This window comes from Apus apus, chromosome 3, assembly GCF_020740795.1.
Source record: "Apus apus isolate bApuApu2 chromosome 3, bApuApu2.pri.cur, whole genome shotgun sequence".
Classification (NCBI taxonomy): domain Eukaryota; kingdom Metazoa; phylum Chordata; class Aves; order Apodiformes; family Apodidae; genus Apus; species Apus apus.
Genome location: NC_067284.1, coordinates 106,687,247 through 106,708,106, shown reverse-complemented (window position 1 = coordinate 106,708,106; position 20,860 = coordinate 106,687,247). Strand labels below are relative to the sequence as shown.

Genomic DNA, 20,860 nt, shown 5'->3' with positions numbered 1-20,860 from the left:
ATTAACAGTGTAATTTAATTTATGTAAATGCCTGGTTCCTTTTTTTTAAAACCCATGTTCCTATCCAAACCCCTCACGGGGGCAGTTTAGCTATGTTCCTCTGTCTTACAGGAAGGAGAGTGCAAAATCTTGTTTACAGGGGGTTTATTTGTGTAAATGAAGGCCTACAAAGTGAGAAAGGGGAAAAGGTCCTGGAGAAACATGGCAAAGCCTGGAATAGTACAGGCAAGGCTGTGTGTGCCAAGGCTGGAAATCCCTGCCCCCTCATTTTCATTGACAAAGCCTGTTAGAGTTCACCAGGTGGGACCCAAGTAATGCCATCAAAAGGCAGTCACAGCCCCTGGGTTTTGCTTTTCTCAGATGTCTTAATCAGTTTGTTTGACAGACGCAGGCAGATACAGAGGGTGGCCTTGCATCCAGACACTGGTGTGGGCACTGACAGAGATGGGTCTCATTTCCTGCTCCACCCCAAAGAATCCTGAGGGACCTGGGGCAAGTCACATCATATGGCAGCTGCCACAGCCCCAGCTGACAAGGGTCAAAGCACTACAGGATGAGAAGGGGCTCCTTGAGGGCATCTCACCCATCCTCCTGCTGCAAGGCAGAGTCAACTATATCTACTTATTTCCATCCTTCTCAGAGGCTGTTCTGAAGGATGCTGATCCTCCCAGGCAGTTTCTCCCTCCTAGGATTCCCTGTTCTTGCCATTTAAAGTCTCTTTTCTTCCCTTCCTCCCTCCCTTCTTTTACCTTTCCTGAAGGAATGCCACTCCTCACGTGTCTCTGCAAACTAACCAATTTCAGCACTTCCTCCTTAATCTGTTATTTCTACTCCTTTAGTCATTCTCTTTGCATTTTTTTGGGGCTGTCCCCAGTCTGACCCCTTTTTTCCTTGAAACCCAGGGCCCAGGAGGGGGCCCAGCACTCCGGCTGAGACCTTCCCAGTGTCAAGGAGATAACTCCATAGCTAACTTCAAAGATAATGCCATAACTCCACAGAGCTCCCCAAAGGCTCAGACACTTCCCAGCTTCCCAGAGATTGGGAAGAGTGGTTCCCATTATGAAAGGAAGCTGAAGAAGGCTGTTGGTCTGCAGACATAAGATACCCACATTTTGGTGTCCACAAGTCAGCCATCCAGCTGGCCAAGCTGAGGTCTCTGTTGCTGAGTGGAGTAACTAACTTTGGTGGCTCTGGTCAATGCCAGCGTGGGATTTGCTTCTCACATGGGTGTCTAAGGTCATAGCAGTCAGAGATCCTGCTGCCATTTAGCTGGGTGTGAGTCTTGTGCTGTATCTTCTGACCTCATGTTGACAAGGTCCCATCAGATATTCCCAGTGCCTCTGTTTGGCCAGCTGAATCTTGCCTAAGGATACCACAGGGAATAAAGGGAATATAAAGGGAATACATCTCTCAGGGAGACACTAAGCTGAAGAAGCTTGTTAGTCTTAATCCACAACTGAGTCTTGACTTGCATGCCAAGTCATACAGCTTCCCTTTCTCTGTTTTCACACCTACCTTCTCTGTTTCCACCTATTCTCTCCATGCAAAGAAACTTCCCTTGTCCTGCTGGGTGGAGGCATTGCAAGACATCATCCCATCAACATCCCTGAGCATCACCTGGGAGCAGAGCACCAAAACACCTGAGAGGGACCCCAGCATTGGGGACTTGAACCCTGTACCCACAAAAGGGCCAGTAAAAATCCTTCCCTCAACTCCACTAACACTGTCAATCCCTGCATGGAGAGAAGCTGCCTCTTCCCGCTTGGGGATGCACTGGAGAGCAAGAGGAGCCCACCATTCTCTGGAAACCCCTCTCCCTTTCCCCATGCCTCACAGACCCGGGCACCCCCAGGCCTCTGAGGGCTCTGACAGTAACCATGCCATGGGGGGCTGTCAGTCAGCACAAGGTTGGGCAGTGTCAGCCACAGTTCGCTGTAATCTCCTGGGGAGTGAGCGGTGCCAGAAGTGACAGCTACCTTTATCCACATCCCAGGGATATAAACAATATAGTGAAGTAATGACAGGGAGAACATAACCATCAATATCCTTCAGACGTTTAGGCCCCCCTCTCTCCACCCCGGAGTATATTCCTGAAAAGCTTCATTTCCTAATACCTGGGGTTTTCTTGGCTTATTAGCCTTATCTGCTGGAGCAAAGTACCTCGGTGAAAGACATTTTTTGGTGCTGTTTTTTTGGAATGTTTTTGTAATCCTTGCATTTATAGGCAAAGACAAGGAGATCAAAGCTGCCCAGGGTTTATAAAGCATGTCAGGCTGGAAGTTCGACATCAATTAAAGTGATATACATGTTGCCCAGATTTATGAGCAAACACTGATTTTGCCCCATTGCCTGCCTCCAAATCAGTGAGACTCTTTGCAGTGACTTGAGTCTCTTTTCAGGGCCTGCTGGTGAGTGATCTGAGAGCAAAGTGAAAGGGACCTGGTGCCCAGAGCTTCCTCCCAGCTGCAAGTCCTGACCCTGTGTGCACTGAGCTGGCTGGTCTCAGATGCTTCCTTTTGGGAATGGGCAAATTCTCTCTTGAAAGTTTACTAGGGGATTTCCTAGAGAGAGCATTTAGGTCCCTATCCCCAACAGGTTCCCAAAACTGCTCCAGAGTAGATACTCTCTCTGTGACACTGGAGGGAAAGGGCTGCAGAGCCCCACAGATAGGTAATTTGGGAAAGAAAAGGAGAGATTTCAGTTCATAGCCCCTCTCAGGCTCAGTAATTAGAGACTGAAATTATCTGTTTTCCTGGAAGGAGCCACAACCTCCTCTCCAGCCTTCTGGCTGAAGTTGGCCAATGACACCTAAAAACCCCCAACAACTCATTCATAGACTGTGAAGGTAACTGAGGGGAGGAAAGGCTGGCTGTGCATGTCATCTTATGGGTGCTCTCCTGTACAGGTGGACCCTGCTGCTGTCTGTACATTTGTCATGATGTTACTGCATGATGGTGGACAGTCACTGTAGATACATCTGTAGACACAGACTCCCTCTCACTATGATCCTCTGTGGTTTGAGATTCTGGTGCAAGGTCATAGCAAAAGCTAACCTGCTATAACACTTTGGAAAACATTTTTGGTGCTCAACTGTGTCCTTTTTTTTAAAGATTATAGAATCATTTTGATTGGAAAAGACCTTTAAGATCATCAAGTTCAACTGTTAATCCAGCACTGCCAAGTCCACCACCTATGGAATAGAATTATAGAATTCTGCAGCTCCCTCTGCCTTTGGAAACTTGGTCCATGGTGAAGACCTGAATTGCCAGGAGAAAGTCAGCTTCCCTCTAGCTGGAGGAAGGCCCTGAACATGGACTGGGAAGCACTGGGGCTAGTACAACCTTTCTGAGCAAGTTAGATGGCAGGGACTGCTGGGTGAAGCTGTGTACATCCCTGCTGTGCAGATTGCACTCACCTTTGGTTTCTGGCCAGGAGGTAAATTGTGCAGGATCATTTTCCTGTAGGTGGCTGGAGTAAATATGAAAACATTCATAAGTATCTCAGAACCTAAAAAGAGGTTCTGGTTTTAAAAATGGCCAAAAAGAAGGCAAGGCAGGGTTTGAGGATAAAAAATTGCAAATTGAATAGTTAATCCCCAAGTTAGACCTTGTTTCCATCTCGTGTCCCCTGCTGTGTTTCAGATATCCTGAGTGTTTCCTGGCAATCCCTCTGCATTTTTAACTTCATAATTTTGTTCATCTACCCCAGCGTTCACTGCTCTTCCTGTGTCTTGTGACCAAGGGTTGATTGCAGTGAACATTATCCCTCAAGAACAAAACAGGAGCTAATTGTTCCTTTAACACTCCTAAAACAAAAAAAAAACCACAACCCACAAAAAAAAAAAACCCAAAACCAACAAACAAACAACAAGCACCTGTGACAACTAGAAACGGAGCTCATTGGGTGGGAGGAACAAGAGGTGAAGGCATCACAAAGGGGATCAGAGTCTGACTCCTGCCAGAGACATGGTCACATCCCCAGTTGCTTTTCCTCCCCAGCAGCCTCAGGAGCTGCCCTGAAGTGATGTTGCCCATCACAGATTTGCTGCAAATCCACCGTTGATTCAAACTGTCCTTGAAGCCCCCTCACCACAAGCTTGTGAGCTTACACTTTGAGATTCAAGAGATGTTAGTCCTTACCTTTGTGGAGAAAAAATTGAAACTGCCTAGAAGGGGAAAAGATGCCTGGAATTTAGTAATGTTTTTAAAACTTCCTAGTGTTCATGCTAATCTGATAGCTTCTTCAGGAACCTGAGGTATGGCACATGGGAAGGTGTCACAAACCCTGACTTTGCCTGTGTGTTTCCAATTTGCCTCTGCTCCAGTCCAGGATGTTTCAGGACACCTGAGACAAACTGACTTTGCATTTAATGTGTGAAAGAACTGCAGATGTGCCACCTGGATCCCATGGGCAGCTCCAACAAAAGCTACTCTGTGACTACCTGGAGCTATCAGTCCAAAGCGGTAGATTTTCCTGAGCAACCACATTTGCAGAAGAGAAAGGAATGGAAGTGTAGATGCTCTTCCACATGTTCTTCTGGTAAACATCAACAATGTTTTACAGATGGTTATAATCACAGTCATCCAGGAACTAAGGGTCTAGATCCAAGTTTTACTCCCTGTGGATGCAAAGTCAGTTTAAGGGTGTCCAGCCCTAGCAATGCCCCACAGGTCTGTGCCTCAGGCTGCCAAACCTGCAGTTACTTTGATGACAAAATTTCTGGTGCTGTTCCAGGTCATTGGAATGGTTAGGAGTAACAAAAAGCAAAAAAAAGAAGGAAAAGGAGAAGGAGAAGGAGAAGTAGAAGGAGAAAAGGAGAAGAAGGAGAAGGAGAAGGAGAAAAGGAGAAAAGGAGAAGGAGAAGGAGAAGGAGAAGGAGAAGGAGGAGAAGGAGAAGGAGAAGGAAAAGAAAAGGAAAGGAAAAATAAAAGGAAAAAGAGAAAGAAAAAGAAAAAAAATGAAAAAGAAAAAGAAAAAATAAGAAAAGGTCTGCACTCAAAAAAACAGGATGAGGATCTTCACTTCCCCTGTTTTCTTTATACCATTCCTTGATGCTCCTAAACCAGCTTTCTCATTGGAGAAAATGTCACTGACCTATATCCTGAATTATGGGACAATTCCTTCTGATAGACCTATGCATGTGTCTATCATGACCTGCTGGAGGTCATGCTGGAGACCATGTTGGAGAAACAGTGCTTTTAGCATCCTCTGGAAGCTACTGGCTTCCTTAAAATGCCCTGGAAGCTGTGTGGTTCAACTACAAAGTCATTCAATTAAGATCATTAGGACTTAGCTGAAACTATAACAGGGGGAAAAGATGAGAAAGTTTTAGTTTCTTCTCAAAGCAGAGTTTAGGAACTGCTGGAGCAAGTCAGACTCGTGGTGGCACTTAGGAAATGAGGCTGGGGATACGTGCTGCAATTTGTATCCTTGCTACACAAGGAAAAAAGTGAGTAGAGTGATCCAGGATTCAGGAATTGATGTCCACCATGGGAAGCTTGGCTTTTAGTCCCTGCATTATCATGAGTTGCTCAGCTGTTCTGTGTCCCCATGATGGAATCAACATGGTAGCTTCCAGCAGCCATGGGGGATTTTTCACTTCCTCCAAGTAAAACCTGAAGCTAGAAGGAACCTCCCGAATTTTAAGACACTGGGCCTCTTCCTGGCAATTTATACTGGCACAACTGGACTCTCTCTCCTTCAGTCTGTTTTGTTCAGAGGTTTAAGCTGCAGCTTAGCTGATTTTTTATGTAGTTATTTGCTTTTTTGCCTGTTTAGCAATATTATGTCCTGGCATCCTCATCCAGGTAAAGCTGATGAAGATGAGGAAGAAATGGACTTCTGATCTGGGGGACAAATCTTTTCCTCCCCCCACAAATAATTCAGCTCATTCTTTTCAGGCAAATGAAATTATGCTAAATGTTTCATTTTATCTTCTTTTATTACTTATTCTCACAAGAACTTGAATAAGGAGATCACAGCTTCATTTCAAGGTGAAACCATTGCACAAGAAAGAAAAGGCAAGAAATTTCATTTTGAAACTCAAGGCAAAATGTCTCTAAGTTTTCACCATTATTTAATTTTTTTTTGGTTGAAACAGTTTGCCAAATTTGGCCTGAACTTACAAAGAGACTTCATCTGCCAAAACCTGCATTTTTTATTAAATTAATGATTGTCATGAAAAAATTGGCAAGCTCAGACAAAACCCAGAGCTGTTTGGAAGAGATAAAGTTAAAATGGTACAAAAATCTTCCCAGACAAGCCTTTATGGTTAGCTTCTTGAAGGAATGCATGTACCTAACTCCCTCTCACATGACAGAGAGTTAGTACTTAATTTTCAGATTAGATTGGCCCTTCATGCTTGTATGGTGACAACTGGTTTCACCAGAAAAAGGGTCTGAACCAATGACCACTTAGAGCAAAAATCAGAGCTCACACTAGCTCCATTCACCCCCATCCAAGGATTTGCACAGTTTTCTTTCCAACAGTATTTGAGCAGCATTTGGTAGCACAACACCCCATGTTGACGGGTCTGGCCTTTCTCCCTAGGAGCAAATTTCTGCACTTGGCAGCTTTCAAGCCCAGCTTGCTTTAGCTATAAAACGCAGATTCTGCTGAAAAATCCCAGGGACCAGCTCTGCTCTTTGGCCTTGCTTCATTTTCAAATCAAAGAACAACCTCAGCATCCTCCCTCATCCTCCCTTTTACTTCCCTCTTGGCAAAAAGTAAAAGTGTGTATTTTTCCTAGGACGCTGGTATCTCTGCCCAGAACATGCCATGATATTATTTTTAACTCTGTTTTCTCTTCCTTGCTTTGCTTTATGGAAGAGCCTTGGAAACTCTAATTTTTTTTCATCTGCACCCTCATCTGCTTTGCCCTTTCCTTCCCTTCTCTCCTCTAGATAAAAGACCCTGGTCCAATTCCAGCAAACTGCCAAATGTACCGTGCATGGAGCTGGGCAGAAATAGCTCGGCTGATTAAATCATTCTTTTTAAATAGTCTGAGCAGTTAATATCAACTCTCCCTGCCAAACAGTGCCTTGCCTACCCATATCCGTTCAGCAGCTCAGCAGCCAACCTCTCTTGTATTGAGAAAAGGCAGCTCACAAGCCTGACAGATAAGAAGACATCTCCTGAAACAACAGGAGTGAACAGAAAGAAGCATCCGTGGGCAGGTCAGACATTGCATTTCACCAAAACATCTTTATTTCCGTCTTGAGTGTGGACCAAATGTTGTGTTAAGAGCCTCAGAAGACTGAGTGCTTAGTTGCAGAGTACCTGGCTGGGGGGTGTAGGTGATTTTGGAGCTTCACTGTGCTGGGAATGTTGTAGATGGATATAGGGAACCCTAAAATCCAGTCTTCTCCATGGTGTGTCTGATAAATGGCCGAGGGGGACTTGGTAAGGTGGGAGCTTCCTGAAGACTGCTGGTGGGAGCACAGGGCATAGGTGATTTTAAGGCCTGAGATGTGTCTTGGTGATCCACCAAGATCCTGCCTTGTCTCTGAGATACTGCAGTGTTTCCTGGTGCCTCAAGTTTTCTTCTCAGGGACACATGTTAAAATGTTTGCCCTGCTGCCAGCAGCTCTGAGGCTCCTGTTCATGTAGGGAGGAGGTAGGAAGTGACAGCCCTGCCAAGTGATACCTCAGGACCTTACTGATGTTGAATCTCAGATAAAAGACTGATGGAGAAGAGGCATGAGAAGGTGTCACAAGCTCCTCTCAGATGGCTGTGGCCAGTGGATGACCAGGGAAGGAGAGGCCTTTCTCTGGCTAAGACCTGGCTTCCCTTCAAGATGGAAAAGCCCTATTTTTTTTCCCCCCATCAGTACTGGTGAGGGGCTTCTGGCTGGGCTGCAGCAAAAGCTGAGGCGTAGTCCTATGGATAGTGTCTGCAAGTTCAAGTGTGCTTCTGCACCTGGTCTGCAGGCATTGGAGGACCTTAATGTTTCCTTTTCCTCACTCAGGTGCAGGCTATTAACATCAACAGGCATTTGAGGCTGTGAACCAGGGGAAATCCTTTCCTCATGATGTGACAGGATCCCAGGTCACAGTGGGTTTACAATTAATGTGAAAACAGAAGGGATGCTTATGTGGCCAGCAAGAAAATCTGATCTTATAATGGCAAGACCTTAAATAAGGCTGAGAGAGCTGAGGTTGTTCAGCCTGGAGAAGAGAAGGCTCTGGAGAGACCTTAGAGCACCTTCCAGTACCTGATGGGGTTACAGGAAAGCTGGGGAGGGATTTTTTACAAGCACGTGGAGTGATAAGATGAGGGGGAATGGTTTCAAACTGGCAAAGGGTAGACTGAGATGAGCTATTATGAAGAAATTCTTTCCTGTAAGGGTGGTGAGACCCTGGCCCAGGTTGCCCAGGGAAGCTGTGGCTGCCCCATCCCTGGAAGTGTTAAAGGCCAGGTTGGATGCGGCTTGGAGCAACCTGGTCTAGGGGATGTGTCCCTGCCCATGGCAGGGGAGTTGGGACTTGATGATCTTTGAGGTCCCTCCAACCCCAACCAGTCTGTGGTTCTTTGATCCTGCACCCTAGATCTGTTCTTGCATGCGTGTCTGCAAATGCGGCCCTTGCTGTCCTTTCTGTTCAGAAGCAGAAGTCAAGGTCCCCGCGGCAGGAGAGCCTGACGCAGGCAGCTCCCCCGTGACGCTCCTGCTCCTGGGTACAGAACATTCCCGTGGGGAGGCGAGGGGTGGGCAGGGGGGCCGAGGCACAGATGGGCACCGACTGTTACCTTGAGCACAGGGAAAAGGCTCCAGAGCGAGCGAGGATGCGGTTGGCTTGTTTTGCAGTCCTACTCCAAGCAAAAGTAGGAGGAGAAGGAAGAGGAGGAGGAGCGGGCCTGGCGGCTGGGATTTCATTGGAGACAGCGTTGTAATACCCGGCACAGCTGGGCTCTGTCCCGTGGCCTTCACCTCCTGCTTTGCTCAGGAAAAAGCAAAGGGGGGCACTTGGCTGGGGAGCCCTTTGATTTCTCCTGCTTCAGTTTCTTCCCACATGGAGACAAACGGGAAGACAGGGTATGCATTCACTCTCTGGTCCTGCAGGCAGGGAGACCAGCACGAATTGGATACATCCCACTAAGGTCTCCTCACCTGCACGAAAGGATGGCCACATTCAGAATGACTGTTAGGAATGGCCCCGGGCCCATGATAACCTTCAAACCATGCCTGGGACTCATCTGGGTCACTACTAGCCAGGCCAAGCCAGACCTGCTCCAGACTAAGCAGGGGAGACAATTTGGAGATGGAGATTCAAAGGGGTTTTTCCATGTTCTGTATAAAACAAAGCAACAGGGTGGTTCCTTTTCCCTCTGTTCATTTCTGTGAGCTCCTCCTGCTTCAGAGGGGACATTGGTTGGGCATTTCCCCTGCACTGAACGATCCTCATAGCCCATCCTTTTGCATCCAGGGGTGACAAGGCTCTGAGAAACTCTCTGAGTAAAACAGAGTTCATCCCCAGGGCTCGGACAGTCCTCACTTGTGTACCAGCAGCTGAGGCTGTGAAACAGGAGGCATGTTCTGACCATCAGCCTGGTGGGTGTTGCTTTTATCCCAACAAATAGCTTTAGATTGGCAGGTCATATATTTGGGCTAGGATGTTACAGGTACATGGAATCACAGAATAATTTTGGTTGGGAAAGACCTGTAAGATCATTGAGTCCAACTGTTTACCCAGCACTGGCAGGGTGACCACTAAACCCTCAGCACTACATCTACATAGCTTTGAAATCCTTCCAGGGAAGGTGACTCCACCACTGCCCTGGGCAGCCTGTGCCAGTGCCTGACAACCCATTTGGGGAATATATTTTTCCTAATATCCAATCTAATCCTCCCCTGGCACTTGAGGCTCTTTCCACTTGTTCTACTGCTTGTTACTTGGGAGAAGAGACAAACCCCCTCTTCATTCCAACCTCCTTTCAGGGAGTTGTAGGGGGAAAGAAGGTCTCCCTTCAGCTTCCTTTTCTCCAGACTGAACACCCCCAGTTCCCTCAGCTGCTCCTCATCAGACTTGTGCTCCATCCCCTTCCCCAGCTTTGTTGCCCTTCTCTGGACACGCTCCAGCCCCTCAATGTCCTTCTTGTAGTGAGGAACAGAAAGAAGCATGAATATACACCCAACACACACTGCTGTGTATGTGCTGTACATACACACATTGAAGGCTTGACAGTCTTCCACCATCCCCCTCTTTTTAGACCAAATGCATAAGAGAAAAACCAAGGCACTGGTTTAGAGACACCTGTAAGTGCTTCTTTTGCACCCCACACATGAAGCTGTGCATGTAGAGGGCAAACACACATTAGTGCTCCCACCTCCTCAGCCTTCCCCACTCCCCAACCCACCATAGCTGACACTTAGCCACAAGTTCAGCCTTTCTCAGCAATTTTGGCTCTGAGCAAGCCTCTCCCTCAGGCTTCCAATGCTGCAGGAGAAAAGAGGGGATGGGGACTGAGGGGGGAGGGTGTAAATCGCTCACTGAGGATGCTATCACGTCAAGCTCACTGTTTACAAGCTGCTGCCAGGTTATTGAAGATCAGAGAGTTGCTGGGTCTAAACACAGCTACTCCTGGAGTGCAGCATGTCGAAGCTGGTTGATACATGTCCACCCACTGCCCTTGGATTGACCTTTAAGACCTTGGAGTTATCAGAGGGAAGCGACCATGCGGTGGGGCTGGAGGACCACCTACAGTGCGACGTGAGCTGTGTGGCGATCCTGCGCAGCTTCAGGAGAGGAGATCTAGAGATACAGTCTACACAGGGGGCTCCTGGCCCATATAGCTCCAGGGCTGGGAACCTAGATGATCATCTAAACACCTGGCAAAATGATTACCAGTCAATAGATGGCAAAGGTGCTTTATTGCAGTCTGTCCAGTTGGGCTGATTAACCTCCTCTGCGGTGTTGGTCCATGGGGTGAGGAGACTTTGTCCACCAGATGAAAACCACCGTTGATGATTTCAGGCAAAACTGGGCTTAGATGTATCTGTACTAGTAAATTCAACACAGCCAGCAACTTGACCATCTGCAGTCCTAAATTGTGAACTTACTCCTAGCATCAGCTTGGCCCAGCTCAACTGGCATGGACTCAAACAATCTCTGGGCATAGTCCTGCAGATAGTACACAGCAGGGACCATTCCCAAAATGTTGGATGTGATATGTCCACCTTTGTTCTGGAGGCAAAGAGAATTTAATAGTATGGACATGACCATACTAGACCAGCCAGCTTCAGTGTCCAAAGACACACCAGGTACTTTTTTGTTTTCCAGCACAACTATAATGAGTGGCCTCCTAAGTTTAAGGTACTACAGAGTCAAAATGACCCAGAACAGCTCTAGCAGTGTTTGTCCTGCAGAAGGAAGACTCTCAAGGTCCTTGGTGGAATATAGATGGTAATTATGGTTGGACTTGATGATCTTGAAGGTATTTTCCAACCAAAACTATTCTATGATTCTCTGCTGAAGATGGCAAAGGCAAGGAGCTGGTAGAGAAAGAAGGTTGGAGCACATTTCACTGTAAGGCAAGGTCCAATTTTAAGTGCAAAAGGACTTGTTGTGATATTAATTTCTAAACTCTTGGACAGGACAGATCAGTTGTTCTGAAAGTTTGATCTGGGTAAGAAAATGTGGGACAAAGGCTCTCACATTTACCTGTTCAGAGCAGCTGAACATCCCTCTGCTTGCAAAAGCTCACGCCCTAGTCAAGGATTATCCCTTTTGTTGGTGCTCAATGTTCTGCCTTTTCTCAAGAGGGATGTCCTCTTTGTGATGATCACTGCCCCATATAGCTCCAGTCTTCACTCTTCCTAACATATCCCTGTAGATGAGCAGGGGTCCTTCTTGGGACTCCAAGCTTGTGGGTCAGGGGAAAGTAGCAGGCTATGCATGTTGGGGTCAGTGGGAAGGTCTGTGGTCTTGACCCAAGAAGTCCACCAATTCCGTAGCTTCTTTGGTATGAATCTCTCCTACCCCATTTTTATGGTTAACTGTTTGTCAATCTCAAGGGTCTGCCCAACAGCTGCAACTCAAGTGAAGAACTTAGCTTTATCCAAACATGTTCAAGTGGCCTGTGGTGATAAGGAAAAGCTTGGGTGTTGCAGCAGGCTTTCTTGGCTTCTTCCTAGTTCTGGAGACATTGCCATATTTGAAGAATATCCTCTCTCAAACAGTGCCACCACAGTGATTTTCATTCACAGCTGCCCAGCACAAAGGTACTTTGTTAATCCTAGCAAGATGCACTGGATTTTAATTTTTTCTGTCATCACTCGGTTGCCTAGATCAGCTACCAGCAGCTCATGCATTGACATTCCAGGTCAGGACTGAGTTCAACCTGGAGGAGGTGTCCTGACTGGTTGTCCCACACTGGCTCATCAGGGAGACAAGGATGCTGTTCCTCCTTCGGACCAAATTTTGGTGCATATGGGCCACAGAGATGATCAGAGGGCTGGAGCACCTCTGCTAGGGAGACAGGCTGAGAGAGTTGGGGCTGTTCAGCCTGGAGAAGAGAAGAATCCCAGGAGACCTTAAAGCACCTTCCAGTAACTGAAGGGGCTACAAGAAAGCTGGGGAGGGATTTTTTACAAGGGCATGGAGTGAGGGGACAAGGGGCAGTGGTTTAAACTAGAAGAGGGGAGATCTAGGTTAGATGTTAGGAAGAAATTTTTTGCTGTGAGGGTGGTGAGACACTGGCAAAGTTTGCCCAGAGAAGCTGTGCCTGCCCCAACCCTGGAGGTGTTCTAGCCTAGGTTGAATGGGGCTTGGAGCAAGCTGGTCTAGTGGGAAGTGTCCCTGCCCATGGCAGGGGACTCCACTAGTCACAGACCTCCAACTAGATTTTGTCCCATTGACCACAACTCTCTGACTTCTTCCTTTCAACCAGTTCATGATCCACCTCACCACCTGACCATCAAGAGCACACTTCCTCAGTTTATCCACGAGGATGCTGTGGGAGACAGTGTCAAATACCTAGCTACTTTGCCTTTGCTTTACACCAGCTGAACAAACCCAACTCATCGTTTCAGGGTACAGCTGCAGCCTCTGAAAGTAGAGGCAGACCTCTCTCTCTGCTGGGCACCCTCTTTCCCCAACAGGGAACCAGTTCCCCCATTAGCCGGAGATCTGGAAATGTAATGAACTTTTCTTCTTCATCCCTTCCCTGGCTGAGTTCTGCACGCACAGGGTCGTGCTGGTCAGGCAGTTCAGGGTGTTAACACAGCATGGAGTGTAGAGAACAGGGTAGAGGAGCCTTCCTTGAGAAGGCCTAGGCCTTTATCCCCTGGGTAGGGACATGCATCTCCTCCTCCACTCTCCTGTGCTTTTCCAACTTGGTTAATCTTGTCTTAGTCTGATTTTAACCCAGCTTCTTAAAGACATTCAGGAAAGACCGTTGTGTGCTTAATCTTTTATTAGACATGAGAAAATCCACATTGCTGTGAATGTCTGGGTTATGGATGAGCCTCATCTGTATTTCACACCTCACTAGACATCAGAGAAGCTATCCAATTTCCTCCCTGCTGCTCTCCCCACAGCCCTGCCCTCTCACTGCTTGTCCTTTGCTCTCTCTCTCACTCCCACCACTCTCCTCTGATCTTCTTCTGATTTTTCCATACTTGTGTCATGCCCATGGCTCCAGGTTTCCAAATGCTTTGCTAAGATGTCAGCGTGCACAGATATTGCCTGGGAGAGGTTTTGCACTGCAGCCACGGGGATATTTCCACATCTGTTAGGTGGGGAATTGAGAAATACATCTCACTTCTCACCTGTGTTTTTGGCTGAGCTCCCTGATGTACACGTCCAGGAGGCAGAGCGGAGTGCAGGTCCTTTTCTCTGCAACTGAATGACCTCTGCTGGGGTGGAGCCGTGGGGTCCATTTCCCAGTAGTTTTGGTGGCTGTTGCATGAAACCACGGCTGCTCATGGGGGTCACAGTCTCCCTTCTCCAACTGCAGAGACTCAAGTTGGTGACATAGCCCCAAGTCCTGAAGCAAAAGAAGAATGGTCAGTGCCTTCTACAGTGGTGGAAGCATGTGTGACTGTGCAGCCAGGTGACTGTCTGCCCCAGCTATTCGTCACAGGCCTGGCAAGGAGCAAAATTCCACATGCATTTGGACAGCATGAATAAAAACCCTGTGGTGTCCAGTGCAGAGGAAGCAGAGCTTAGAGTCTCTTTGTTATGTTCACCCTGAGCTTGGCCATGTGTTGCTATTGGCCATAAAAATATCCATTTCCTTTCTAAATTGAGCTACAATACTTGACTCTTTGGCCTTGGGCGATAAAGCAATGCACAAGTGCTCAGCAGAAACCATGTACCTCTTCTTCCTGGTTTGTTTTAGCACAGATGATCCACAGTTTTCAGTTCAATAAAATATTTGCAGCCAAGGCATCATAAATCTTTCATCTGTACTTGTTTGCAGTGTGTCATCTCACTAACAGAGATCTCCTAGGTCTGCATGAAGTTCCTGGTTATTGTCAAAGACCAATCTGGGGGAAAGATTATTTCTTCAAATCCAGTGAAAATATTGAATAAATTACTAATAAATTCTTCTTGTTTAAAATGGGCTTTGTACAATTATGGAAAAAACAACTTGCTCCTTGGAACCATGAAACAAGTGGACCAAGCCTGTTCCACCCTGAGCTAGTGCTAGGACCTACTGGTCTCACAGGGTCCAGGAACCAGGTTGGGAAGGAGAGGAGTTTTTCTAAGGATTTGTTGAAGAGACCTGCCTAACTGTGTCCAGGCCTTGGCCACGACTGCTCCCCAGATGTTAGTGCTGAATTGGAGGATGACTTTTGATGGCAGACAGGGGCATCATGGGACTGAAGATCAAGGCCTTGGACTGAATGTAGTTGCTGATAGCCCAGTTGTCCATATAAATGTGTTATGAATCTTCCCACTCCTTTCTCCTCCTAGGCTCTCTTGAAGCAGTGGTGTGCACAGATATCTCTGTGTCACGTCTCGGTGACCATCAGGTATTTTTCTGGCACACAGGGGTCGTCTCTGTTCTTACTTATGTAAATCACCTTCTACAGAAGGACTCAAAATCTGCTTCACAAACTGCAGACCAAGCACCCCAGAGAGATGCTGCTCAGCATCATAACCCGAAGGAGAGTCCCAGCTTGATGCTCACACCAGGTCCTAACACCCCATCAGTGTGCCTTATTTCTTCATCCACCACCCCTCAGCCCAGTGCAACTGCTGATCAGAGACCACCCTGCAGCCTAAGGTGGACATTCCTATCAGAGCTGTAGGTCAGAGCTGCCCCAGAGAACAGGGAAAGGGCATCTGAACCCTCCTGGTGCTGGGCATGGAGCGGGACCTGCCATGGGGCTGGCATGATGCCTCGATGCTGCATCAGGACCTTGTGCAGTGAAGGGCTCAGCAAAGCACTGAGTGCATTTTTGAGTTGGGAGGTATTTCAGTGTATCTATTTTCAACTCCCTACACCACCAGCGGGGCGTCAGGTGCCACCAGGATTTGCGGGGTCGGAGGGACATCTCGTGGCCACACCACGAACACCCTCCGGGCTGCATCCCGGGCACGGAACCACAGAGTCGTTTTGGTTGGAAAAGACCTTTAAGATCACCAAGTCCAACCGTTACCCCGGCACTGCTAAGGCCACCACTAAACCATGTCCCTCAGCACCACAGCTACACGGCTTTCAAATCCCTCCACCCCTGCCCTGGGCAGCCTGGGCCAGGGCCTGACAACCTTTATGGGGAAGGAATTTTTCCTACTATCCAATCTAATCCTCCCCCTGGCACAACTTGAGGCTGTTTCTTCTTGTCCTACTGCTCATTACCTGGGAGGAGAGACTGACCCTCCGTTGCTCCAACCTCCTTTCAGGGGGTTGTAGAGTGTGAGAAGGTCTCCCCTCAGCCTCCTTTTCCCCAGGCTGAACATCCCCAGTTCCCTCAGCTGGTCCTCATCACACTTGTGCTCCAGACCCTTTCCCAGCTCCCTTGCCCTTCTCTGGACACACTTTAGCCCCTCAATGTCCTTCTTGTTATGAGAATATGGAACACAAGATTTGAGGTGCAGCATTCCCCTTTTCCATCCCAGCATCACCCTGAGCTGCCCCGGGAGCTCCATGACCTCTCCCCTTCTTCTCCATGGGCTGGGGGGGTGGACGTGGGAAATGCAGCCCCCAGTTCTCATCCTGACACCTGAATAAAAAACGAGAAATAGTCATATCCAGTTCTTTATTATTGATTTGGGACAAGGGGGGTGGCACCACCTGGAGAGATTGATCCAGAGCTTAGGGGTCTGGAGTGGCCCAAGGAGGTGCAGACAGAACATTTTCCCATCCCTGCCTGTGGCACGAGGGGAGCGGTAGTATTGCTGGCAGTGGCACCAGATGAGGGGGAGAGGTTGTGCTTTCTCCATACCACCACCTTGGCCATGATGCCCTCTTCCCAGGGCTGCAGTTGCAGGGCTGAGGGGATTTTCTTTCTCTGGATGGGTCACAAAGGAGTCCTGCTGTCCTTCATGGCAGAAACTATGTCTGCGAAGTGGGTTCAGACCTCCAAGGTGGATGAGGAAGGAGCTGTGCCAGTTCTCAGCCACCTCTTTAGTCTCCGTGATAAGCACAGAGCTGGCAGTACCAACCTTCCTTGTGTCCCTCCTTGTTCCCCATCTCCATCCTGCCATCATGGTGGCACACAAGAGGAAGGCAGAGGCCTGAGATGAGCCATCGCAGAGCTGTGCAGGGCAGTGGTTTTCCTCCAGATCTGTCCCCAGGCAGACTGTGGCTTCACTGCTCAGGTTCTGCCTCGTACTGCTTCTCCGTGGCAGTGTAGAAGTCCTCAAGAACCGACTGCAGGTACTCGAAGGTCGGGCGATCCTCTGGTTTGTTCCGCCAGCATTTCAGGATGATGTTGTAGAGTTCAGCGGGGCACATGTCCGGGCAGGGCATGCGATAGCCCCGCTCCAGGTTGCGAATCACCTCAGGGTTGGTCATTCCTGCAGGGAAACACAACCCAACAGGAGACATTCAGCACCCTGAGAGTGAAGATGAGTCCTCCCCATAGCTCATATCCAGGCAGGGCTGGAGGGGCATGAGGGACCGTGATGCTGGGACTTACCTGTGCACCATCCCTTCTTCAGAGTTGTGCTCCCCCCTCCATCCCTTTGTCTCCTCCCCAATTCCCCTCTGTAGGTTTTTACCTAGCAGAGGTATAACTGAGCCTCGTGAAAGCCTTGGAGAGGAAACCCAGCATGGAGACAGGGCCATGTATCTGGGCACACGTGCACATTTATGTGTGCATCTCCAAGCATAAAGCAGCACTGGATCATTTGAAGCTCACTCATCCCGTATCTGCAGCGTACCTGGGTAAGGGATCCTGCCGTAGGTTATGATTTCTGTCAAGAGGATCCCAAAAGACCACACATCAGATTTGATGGTGAAAACTCCAAAGTTAATGGCCTCTGGTGCTGTCCATTTGATTGGGAATTTGGCACCTGTCCAGAGGAAGCAAAGAGAAATAGCATGTGGAGGTATAGCAGCTCCCTCCACTCTTATGGAGCAACCAGTTCCCCAAAAACTTCACCATGGGGCTGTGATGGGACTTACTGATGGTACTGTGAAGTTATGGAGGTAAGGCCAGAAGAAGGTAATTGCTTCCTAACTCCTGCTTTTATAAGTGATTTCTATCTGGCATCTATTTGCCTTTCTTGGCTCTTCCTCCAGTGCAATCAAGGCTATTTTCTTTTAAAAAAACTTTTTTACATGTATGTGCTCATAAACCTCCATAGATGCTGTTGTATGAAGGCCAAATAATGGAAAACCTTAATGTCCTAGGTAAGGAATAATAATATGTTTATTTAAAAAAAAAACAACAACAGAAAACAAGCCTAGGTAAACTTTTTTACTGCTGAAGTTAGAGGAATCTACAGTCTTACAACACCTTTGCATCTCTTGTGTCTTTAACAATGGGATCTCAGGAGAGGAGCCAGGAATGGCAGTGTGGACCAGCTTTGTGCATGCCAAGACTGGAGGAGGCAATGCCTGCCCCAGCCCTTGGGCATCCAGCAGCTCTCCTGAGAGACCCATTGCTCCTCAGGTAGCAACCTGCTGTGGAGAATCATGCAGACCATGGGGTTTCTGTAGACCATACTGTGTGTCTGTGCTGTTCAAAGTAAATGTCTCAAGTAGCTTTGTTAGAGGACAACAACAGGAGGATTTTATTTTATTCTGTATGAAACCACTTCTAGGTGAAGAGGGCTGTTTTTAGTGAAAGTGCCTGAATAATACAGCAAATATACATTATCCAGTTCTTAAAGCTGCATATATGTATGAAAACAAGAAAAAGTCCCAGTTTATTTTATCCACCAGGTCCTTGTTTTGCACACTTGGGCAGCAATGATCACAAGACTGTAACCTCAGTTTAGCTAAAAGACCTAAAGTTTAGCAAAAAAAAACCAACACCAAACCCAAAAGCCCAAAACACCTTGATAAGTAGGTCCTGAATGTGTAACAGACCACAGAGGAAACCACATTTTTATTTGTAGATATCCTTTCAGGACTGAAAGCCCAAATGCAGTGTGTGAAACAAGTGCCTTTGTTCTTGCACATCATGTGCAGACAAGGCAGACTGATGAAGGTAGGAAATTCAGCTTATGAAGTGAAAATCATTCAAAGCAGATAGAGGGGCAGTTGTTATTTCAGATTAAAGCTAGCTGGGAAAATGCTGATAGGAACTGTTTTCCACTGGACACGTAGCTCCTTTGGGGATGCTAACAGAAGTAAGCTGATTTCACCAAAACTTCTCTTAAAGCTAAAAACTGCTTTAGAAATTGTGACAATCTATCCCACAGTAACCTTTTATATTTCACAAATTACATTTGTGAGTTTTTACTACTTTGATTTAGTTTTACATGTTCAAATGAGTATAATTTACATCATAAAGTATTTTAGGACAGCAAATTGAAATGTTTTCTGATTTATAAGAAAAAAATATATGAAATATTTTCTCTCCCCAGAGTATTTTTATGGGAAATTTTAAATTCATCCCAGCTCTAGAGGTGTAGAGATTTCAAAAATTTGAAAATTTTCTGCCACCCATACCATATTTGATTGTTCTATTTCAATCCTTTCTGCTTGTGTCACTGCTGCTCTATAAAGACTCTGCAATTTGAATGACACCATCTTATAATTAACCTCAAAGTACAGCCAAAAAATCCTGCCACTAGAGGAATTTGACTTAACCCTGTTGTCAAATGGCTGTAGACAGACCTCTGTACCAAGCATACCAGTTGTCACCTCTCATGGCCATGTTCTCCTGTCCACCACCAGTTTAGGTAGTCAGCCCCAGTAAGAGGCTTGGCTTTGCAAATGGAGTAATGAATTTTCATATTAATGTGGGGGATATGGGTTTTTTTATGTAATTTGGGTTTTTTTGTTTGCTTTTTTGTTTTCTGTTTTGTGGGGTTTGGTTTGTTTGTTTGGGGTTTTTTTTGGTTGGTTGGGTTGGGTTTGGGGAATTTTTTGTTGTTTTATTTTGGATAGTTAAAGTAGTCTGTTCCCATAAGAACCACCTACCAAGCTGCAGTCCCTGCCCCATGTTTTGTAGGTTGTCTCTCTGTTATTGAAGAGACATGATCTGGGCTCATTTTGTCTGGAATATGCAAAACCTGCCTTTAGGTCCAGATTTGTGGCTCCAGATCCCCTCTGCAGCCCTGCAGTGACTGAATTACACTGCTATTTCCTTCCCTTTGGACTGAGTCCCTGTGAACACTTGGGCACAGGCAGCAGGTTTCATTAGTAGAGGTCAAATTTCTCCAGGAGCACAATCTGAGATTCAGCAGGACTCACTCAAGCAGCACCAGACGATTTTTTTCCATTTCCCTCTGCAAACCCCGCTTGCTCTTTATTATCCCCAAGAGGTGCTCTCTCCTGGGACCCCATTTTTGGGTCCCTTTCTTCCTCTGCTTAACAGTGGCAGGCAACAGGGACTCCAGTTTCTGGCCATGGGCAGTGTTGCCCCATGCCTGGTCCCAGCCCAACCCTTGAACACCCTGTATCTTGACACGTCTGCATGGCAGAAGGATTGGAGATAAGGGAAATGTGTTGGTGAGGCAGTGCTGGGAAAGATACCCACCTTCTTGTGCCAAGTATTCATCCTCAATGATCCTGGCCAAGCCAAAATCAGCAATTTTGCAGCAGAGTGTCTCCGAGACGAGGATGTTGGCGGCTCTCAAGTCGCGGTGGATGGAGTTCATGCGCTCGATGTACGCCATGCCCTCTGCCACCTAGGAGAGCAGCAGGAGTCCACCTTTATCAGTCACCCCCCTGGGACAACAAGTTGGCTTGGCTGCTTCCTACTCGCCTTTACAAAAGAACGACAAGCATATAGGGTTGCTCACCTGCCTCTATGTGCGTGGGCATGTCTATGTGCTCCATGGAGTGACAGGTAGATCAACGGACAGATGGGTAAACACGTAGACAGGTACATACATGCTTAAAGAGGCATGGGCCACTAAAGTTATCAGAGGGCTAGAGCACCTCTGCTGTGAAGACAGGCTGAGAAAGTTGGGGTGATACAGCCTGGAGAAGAGAAGGCTCTGGGGAAACCTTAGAGCACCTTCCAGTACATGAAGGGGTTACAGAAAAGCTGGGGAGGGACTTTTGATGAAGGCATGGAGTGATAGGACAAGGAGGTTTGTTTGTAAGCTCAAAGAGGGGAGAATCAGGCTAGATAATAGGAAGAAAGTTTTAACAACAAGGGTGGAGAACACTGGCACAGGTTTCCCAGAGAGGTGGTAGATGCCCGATTCCTGGAAACATTGGTGGTCAGGTTGGATGGGGCTCTGAGCAAGCTGATCCAGTTGAAGATGTCCCTGCTCACTGCAGGGGGGT

At 47.3% G+C, this 20,860-nt stretch overlaps 2 protein-coding genes across 4 annotated transcripts in view; one reads left to right on the top strand and one right to left on the bottom strand.

Annotated features, from left to right (window-relative positions):
* Positions 1 to 20,860, top strand: part of LOC127382597 (gallinacin-13-like) — a 592,294-nt gene that overhangs the window by 145,228 nt on the left and 426,206 nt on the right. The window lies entirely within an intron of this gene.
* The window catches only part of BLK (BLK proto-oncogene, Src family tyrosine kinase), a 37,970-nt gene continuing 33,319 nt past the window's right edge, over positions 16,210 to 20,860 (bottom strand). The window contains exons 11-13 of the mRNA XM_051614434.1: positions 20,103 to 20,253; positions 17,332 to 17,463; positions 16,210 to 16,965 (exon numbers count right to left, since the gene is read on the bottom strand). Coding sequence (XP_051470394.1) covers positions 16,757 to 16,965; positions 17,332 to 17,463; positions 20,103 to 20,253 — 492 coding nt within the window. The 3' untranslated portion in view covers positions 16,210 to 16,756. The remainder of the gene's footprint in view (positions 16,966 to 17,331; positions 17,464 to 20,102; positions 20,254 to 20,860) is intronic.